Source organism: Cebidichthys violaceus, unplaced genomic scaffold, assembly GCF_023349555.1.
Source record: "Cebidichthys violaceus isolate CVI_PGR_0920_01 unplaced genomic scaffold, fCebVio1.0.p SCAF_16, whole genome shotgun sequence".
Taxonomy (NCBI): domain Eukaryota; kingdom Metazoa; phylum Chordata; class Actinopteri; order Perciformes; family Stichaeidae; genus Cebidichthys; species Cebidichthys violaceus.
The window spans coordinates 8,248,497-8,256,366 of record NW_027176329.1 but is presented as its reverse complement, the minus strand read 5'-3'; the positions used below and the strand labels follow the sequence as shown (position 1 = coordinate 8,256,366).

Here is a 7,870-nt window from a genome sequence, read left to right as displayed (position 1 = left end):
TACAGGAGTTAGTCAACTTTTGTCTGCTACAGAGACGGAAATATGCCTTTTTCCTTCCGATTCAAGACATATTTTAGCTTTGACTGAGAAGTTCCTTCAGTGGAATTTCATTAGTTTGTGGTTCCTCATCAACATTGTGCAGACATCTTTAATACGGTGCAATGGTGCTCTTGGTTCTGTCTCCAAAACCAATTATCATACAAAGCATTTAAAGTTTACGTCAAACTAAAATACAATTGATTACAATTAAGTAACTACCAGATTACAGAAAGATAGGCGGATGGATAAAGGACTTTCTGATATGGCCATAGCCTGTATTTTTTTTAAAGCAGGCGTCTTTCATAGCTTTTTTTCAAACCAACAAAAGTAGCAACATCAAATCGTCAGAGAGTGAGAGGAAGGGGGGAGCGAGGGGGGAGAGAGAGAGAGAGAGAGAGAGAGAGAGAGAGAGAGAGAGAGAGAGAGAGAGAGAGAGAGAGAGAGAGAGATCTACTTTTTTTCCTTTGCTGTCCAGATGAGAGTCGTGGTAGAAAGCCAAAGGAATTTCCCTCAACTCCTCAGCTGGCAGGCTGGGGGGAGGGGGCAGACGCCGCTGGGGCCTCTTCCCTCATTCGGACAGGCGAGGGCGCACAAGGACAGCTAAGGCTGCTGGAGCTCCACCGTCTGTCTCCCTCTCTCCTCTCTTTGACACCACATGACCACCTCTCGACACAATATCATTGCCGTCCAAGTCTACCAGCATGCCCTACAGCTTCATGTGTAATTTCATCAAAACTCAAGGGGGAAAAAAGCTGTTTCTAGTGGCATAAAATATAGCCAGGTTTAAATGTAATGTAATTTTCCACCACAACTAGAAACCCCGCTTGAACAGGTTACATTTCTAAGACTGTTTAGGAATTATTATAAGGCATATTATGTTAAGGTATGTTAACAGGTGCAGGACTTCATAATATTACTGCTTAATAGAAGCATACAGGGTAAAAGCTAGTCTTTTAAACATTTGTCATAGTCAGGTGGAGCACATATTTTTGGTTTAGGTTGCAAGTTGGAGCAAAGGGAGAATAGTCTTGATCACAGAAGAGGCATTAACCTCAAAATATCAAGTAGACATTCTGTGCGCTGCATCATTCATAGTTAAAAATCAAGCATATGATGAACCTAGATGATATACAAGTGTGTTAAATCCACATTAGGCCTAGGAGAGTAAATATCTGCTCCATAAAGACAGAACAGTAATAAACGGCCCCAGCCTTATCATTAAGTGACTTTTTACTGAAATACTATATCTTAAGACCCTGAAATAATTCAAAGCCTCACCCATCACTGCTCTTTGTTGAAGCACTGTCACAGCATGACACATCAACATTATATTCCTATGATGGTGTAAATGGATGAGGGTCAGTGACACATTTCTGATTTCTTGCTAAATAAATATGAATTTAGAATTCACATACATGTATGGCAATTATGGGTCTTTACAACTTTACAACAAGAGGCACATAATGAATTGAGCTTTCTGCCTTTGTGTTTTTCTGGTCTGTGCAATTGACTTTTAAGACTTCATGTCAAATGGCCTTTTATCTAAACTCTGACCGCAAGACTTGACCTTTGAGGACTTTACTTGACTCCACTTTAGGGGGAGTAAAGACAGAGAGTGAGGAGAATATAAGGGGCAGGCCGTATGGGGTGCATTGAAATGCAAGTAAATAACTCATTTTGATTGATAAATGTTAAATAAAAATGTTTTTATTATTACAATATGACAACTTTGCAGTGCAGTAGCATCAAGTCAATCACAGTGGGTAACATCTGTTTAAAGTTAATATACAATTGTGAACTGAAAATGTTATTCATTTTATTTGTGTTTTGATAGATAGATAGATAGATAGATAGATAGATAGACAGACAGACAGACAGACAGACCCCCCCCCCCCCCCCCCCCCCATACCCATATCCAATCAATGCGTGTCGTCATCTGGAGAGGGGGCCGTCATGACGACTGGCCTATTAAGAATGACAGCTCTGGAGAAAGAGAGAGAGGGTAAATGGTGATCCCTCCCAGAGCTCCCTCTGCGCACTCTGGAGCGCTCTTCTGTCAGGGTCAGACCGGATTGCAGCCCCTCTTTTCCAGAAGCCTCTCCTTCTCATTGGGACTCAACCCCCCCACCTGTGTTGTCACCACACACACACACACACCCCTCCAACCTGAAAATCATCGCCTTGGTTTTGACGGCTTGCACTCTCCCGCGAAGTCGAGGTTTTTCCAAGTCGCGCTTGTGATGGAAAGCAGAGAGGAGATGGTGATGCTGGCAGAGGGAGGTCAGCTTGGCAAGGCAGGCTCCAATTTGTCGGGAGCTATCGGCAGCCCCGTGCGAGAACCACAGGGGAAGCCAGGACACAGGAGCTGTCTGAGCCCCGGTGCTGCGCCCTACTCCCGCAGAGCGGAGGTGGTGATGGAGGAGAGCGCACCGAGGAATATTTGCGCCGATATGAGGCCAGTTGGCAGGTCTTCCTCCGGAGAGAGGCACCGGAGTGATCATCCCCACAAAGACGGCAGCAGCTCAGACACCGAGTCAGACTTCTACGAGGAAATTGATGTCAGCTGCACGCCTGAAAGCATGGACTACCCAACAGCTAAAGGTAGGCTGGGAGCTGCATGCCACTGCGGGTTTTCCGTGACTGCATGGTTGTGCTAGTGAAGTTGAATGAATGCCAACGTGGATTGTGTCAATCAAAAATGTCAGTATGCACACGGACGTTGAAACAAATGTATTTTTCGTATCCAGAAATGTACAATGAAATCGAAATTTTAAAAATTTCGTGAACGAAATACACTGTAGCCTCAATAACAACAGACAAAAACTGCAGTCGGTGCTGTACAGCAGTTCTGTCAAGTGACCAGTGTGGCTGGAAACACGCTGAGGTGACACCCACAATCTAACCAAACATTTTCCCCTCTGAATTTGACAATGAGTCGCTCAAAGCAAATCAGCCTGTATACTACTGCATAAGGAAGAATGCAGGGTTTTTATGTAAACCACAAGCAAAAACGTGAAGGGAAGGCCACCAATGTGTGGGGTGTCAATCTGGCATCTTCATGGTCCAAAGACCTAACACTGTAGCAAATGTGTTATATCTTACATCGAAATTATGTAAACAGATACTCATATTAATATAGATATATGTATATTTGAAGCTGTTTTCCTCAAACCGAAAATGATGGCAAAGAGAGAAACGAATGACAAAAATACAACCTGATAATTCATAATTTTAGTCTACTAAAATTATGTGTCATTCATATTAATAAACTGTGGAAAATAATATCAACAGAACATATTAGCAGGTAGTTTTTAAAACTCCACAAAATGATGACCGGCGCTATGTGTCGGGAAGGCCTTTCATAATAAAAGAGAAACACAGTGCAGTTAAAACAATGAAATTAGGAAAATAAATTATTAAATACGACACAAAATAAATAATAGAATTCAATGCAATGCTCTTTCATTTTAAATTATTCTGACTGTGTTTTAAACTGTATGTTAATTATATCTGATTAATTATTCTGCATACTGATTCAGGTCGAAATGGGGATTCTCCGGTTCACCCGAGTGAGACTGGTGTCGACCCGGGTAACATTGTCCAGGGTCCGGGCTCTCTGTCTTATGCAGCGGATCAGATTCGCCGGTACCGGACAGCTTTCACTCGAGAGCAAATCGGACGGCTGGAAAAGGAATTTTACCGGGAGAACTACGTGTCCAGGCCGCGGAGATGCGAACTGGCGGCCGCCTTAAATCTGCCTGAAACCACAATCAAGGTAGGATTACTTCGTCTCAAAGTGTATATATATTTATATATATATGTATGGATTTAATTATAGACATACTATTTTATTCAACTGACACAATAACAAGTACAAATTGTAATTGGCTTGTTAACAATTAAATTCCATGTAATCCCCAAGACCAAACCCGCAACTCAGATTCTTATTCGTGCGTAAAAGCGGAACTGTATGAGCTTTTGTTATTGTTGTTTGTCTTTGGATTAGTGGGGGTTGTGGTTAATATTTTACTCGGTGAGTCTCTGTCCTAGGTGTGGTTTCAGAATCGCAGGATGAAAGACAAGCGCCAGCGTCTGGCCATGACTTGGCCTCACCCTGCTGACCCGGCCTTCTACACCTACATGATGAGCCACGCGGCGGCCACGGGGAACCTGCCCTACCCCTTCCCAACCCACCTGCCGCTACCTTACTACTCCCACCTGGGTGTCGGAGCTGGCGCGGCTCCGGCCGCCACCCCTTTCTCCAACCCCCTGCGCTCCTTGGACAGTTTCCGAATGCTGTCTCACCCCTACCAGAGGCCGGAGCTCCTGTGCGCCTTCAGACATCCCTCCCTGTACCCGGGTCCGACCCATGGCCTCGGTCCCGGGGGAAGCCCCTGCTCCTGCCTGGCCTGTCACTCAAGTCAATCCAACGGTATCTCAACCAGGCCCTCCGGCTCGGACTTTGCTTGCTCCCCAACTAGTAGGACTGACGCTTTTGTCACTTTCACGCCTTCAGTGCTCAGCAAATCCTCACCTGTGACATTAGACCAGAGGGAAGAAGTGCCTCTGACCAGATAAAACCAAAACAAGCCAGTATTTGTTCTATGTAAGCCTTTACCATAAGCTTTTTAACCTAACATATTATATGATCAGGACTGAAACAGCATGAAGAGGTAGCCTGTAAGCAGTGAAAGCCATCTTAAACGTGGGGCAAGATAATTAGCCAGATCTTCAACTGACGCTCAACGGATCTCCCATAAGCCTACTGAAAAATATTTATCCCATTGCAGAGCAGGACAGTGGCTGAAATATGACGACATGGACAGGAAACCAGATTTGATTTTTAGAAGATTAATTTGATGTGTGATAGAGGGGTAATTCTAGAGAGACGTTTAAATGTGCTTGATGGATTGAGTTAAGCTTTTTATCATTACACGTCGTCTCTTTACGCGTCCAAACCGACCTACATGTATTGCTAGTTACGCGAGAATGATGCTTTCCGTCTCTCTTTTTAACAAGGGGATTTGTTAACAGACTGCGGCCGTCTCATTATGAAGCAGCTCTCCACACTGGGCCCCTCCGCGGCGGCCCGGGTTGAAATGTGCAGATGCTAGTGAAATTAGTAAGTGATGTATATGTACGACCCGGTGAATTTTGAGTGTTGAATTAATGATAATACCAGGAAGGGATCGTTACTGCCAAAAAGTAACAAGGCGCCGGGGGAACGGATTACTACAACCCGCACGGTTTGACGAGGGGGGAGAGAAGGAGGACCCAGAGGAAGATGGAGAGAGGCAGAAAGTGGACAATCAAAATGAAAGAAAAAAAAAAAAAAAAAGTTAACATTGTTAAGCCCATCAAACACTTTCAGTTCTTCCCCTTAACGACTTAAGATACACTTCTTATACATGATGAAAATGTGATTAATATATGGCTATCGGCCTCTTTTTAAATATTTTTCTTGCCTTGCACTGCTGAAGTGGCACCAGTTTGGTGGTATTTTGTGGAGGAAGCGGACTAACAACTGAAATATGTTTTTCTTTTTTTTGGATTGTTTTGTTTTTTGACTGGGTTGTCCTAAACATTTAATTTGTAATAAACACTGTCAACGAATCAATTGAGCAAATTAATGTTTCTAAACACTTTTAATGACTTATTTAAAAATCAAAGAGCCTGAATGCTGAGTTAAGAAATTAAGAATTGAAAAAAAAATCTTCCTAAATGTTACTTTCACCCAAGACAAAAGAATAAAATCTAATTCCAACAAGTTTTCCTCTTTCAGGTCATTTTATTTCGTTTGTAGGCTGTTAAGGATTTTCTATACTCACAATAGGTCTGCCACCTCCACCATCCAACTCCAATAATAACACTAATTTTGTTCTCAAGTGGTCGGTGTCAAAACACCAGTGTGCCCCCATATCTCCTAATGGGACAGCTAGATTGAACGTGACAGTTAAGTGGTCCCCGGGCTCCATTAAAGCCACTCATATTTTCTCTCCGAACACCTAATAGACACGACAGAATTAGTTGTCTGAAGATATTGGAAATGCAGAGAGATCGATGATTCGGAGGGCCACGCCACCAATCAGCGGGATCTTAATTGGTTGCGTTTGACCGGGGCTGGGCAAATTAAAAGAGTAACAGGATGATGTGGCCCGAGAGAGGCACACAAATCACGATTAAAAGGTTTTTTTTACATCGTAGATGGTAGATCACAAGTTACTACAGTAATGTGCGGAGAAATAGTTGCCATTTAGCGTGGGCCTTAAAGTCCACCTGGCAAAAAACATTGGCAATGTTGCATAATTGTGTATAATCTAACAAGCACGTTTACTTCTTCTTTTTTCCAAAGGTACATTTATTTAATAGAAACCTTCCTTAATACGTTAGCCTTAATACTAACGAATAATAAGCAAAGCACATTCATCTTCCTACGTTATCTTCTCCGTGGACACGAAATCTGCGCCCAAAATGGAAAACCAGATACCAAAAATATATAAAGTCACTACATTTGAATCCTCTGCTGATGCTTTGAGGTAAAAGGTTCATTCTAATCAGACAGTATACTGCACCCACACGCACCGCAACGATGAGCCCCCCTCTCCCCTACTCCCTCCAGCACACGCATTTGATTGATGGCCTTATTAACTGGAGTTCTTGTAAGTGTGACCGAGCTGATTAAAATGCATATGTTTGGAATAATACACCGTTTAAGGCGCTCGGGTCGGGGCGAAACCACAAGGCAGATTTATGTAAACTATCAGCCGGTGTCTTTAAGGCTGATAGGGACACGGGTCATGCAGGAAAATGGCTTTGGTTCGTGCATAATAAAATCCTACCATAAAATAAAGATGAACGGATCAGGATAGCTGAATATTCAAAGACAGTCTCTCCAAACTTCTGGTTTCATAGAGGGTTATTTTCAAAGCTTGGAGCTGAATTTTTATTTGGTTACACGGGAGCAGCAGCACTATAAGATCATATCCTAATACCGCGCCACACTGTGCCAGAATGACACATTAAAGTGAGGCACATTACAACCACATTTACCCAGCCACGCATATGGATCTCCATCTCTCCTCGCTGCATAAACTATTCGGCTGAATCCTCAGCGGCCTAATCCAGCATCAACATGCCATTTAATCGCTGAAAGATTGCGTATGACTGAGCTTCGAGATATGATGGGCTCATAGATTGCGCACATAACACCAATTACATCAGCCGTATAAGATCCTATTAGGGAGAATTGGCTCAGGGCTCCCTAGCTCCCACAGCTAGCACAAAGCATTTTGATAAGGGGCGGTGCAGTGCAGCTGTCCACCGACAGCAAATTCAAAAAAGAAAAAAAAAAGAAAAAACAAATGGATCTGTGGCTGCTGCTACCGCTGTTTAAATTGGATTACATCCTAATTTACAGGCCCTTGTCGTAACGGAAGGGGCTGGCGGAGGCGTGGACGGACCAATCACACAGTAATGATGATGAATGGGAGATTAATGCGCATACAAGCAAGACAATTTAAGCCTTCATCTGTTTAAATAGGCTTCCAATATCATTTGGAAACGGGGGTCACGTTAAATCAATCGGGGGACGCGTGAAAGTCGTTTTCGAAAGCGTCTTTATCAACCTTATTTACGGTGCACCGGAGACAGCTATGCAGCTGGAAAATGGGCCGGCTGCTACGTGCTTATGTGATATACAAGAGCAACAAAAACAGTAGGATGGATTCAGGATGAAAAAACATCCTCTTATTTAGTTGTTCAACTCAAGTGGAGCCGAATATGTTTCTCGGTGTTTCTGCGCACATTCATGCTAAAATGTACCTTCTGGACT

At 43.2% G+C, this 7,870-nt stretch overlaps 1 protein-coding gene across 2 annotated transcripts; it reads left to right on the top strand.

Annotated features, from left to right (window-relative positions):
- The first annotated feature begins 2,279 nt into the window (after window positions 1-2,279).
- Window positions 2,280-4,692, top strand: evx1 (even-skipped homeobox 1). Of its 2 annotated transcripts, none has more exons than XM_068710578.1 (3): window positions 2,280-2,640; window positions 3,669-3,814; window positions 4,090-4,692. In XM_068710578.1, exons 1-3 carry the CDS (start codon window positions 2,280-2,282, stop codon window positions 4,615-4,617), a joined length of 1,035 nt encoding a protein of 344 aa, XP_068566679.1. In that variant the 3' UTR covers window positions 4,618-4,692. The 2 variants fall into 2 exon arrangements, with proteins under 2 accessions (XP_068566679.1, XP_068566678.1); XM_068710577.1 differs by having other exon boundaries at window positions 3,579-3,814.
- Window positions 4,693-7,870: the final 3,178 nt, after the last annotated feature.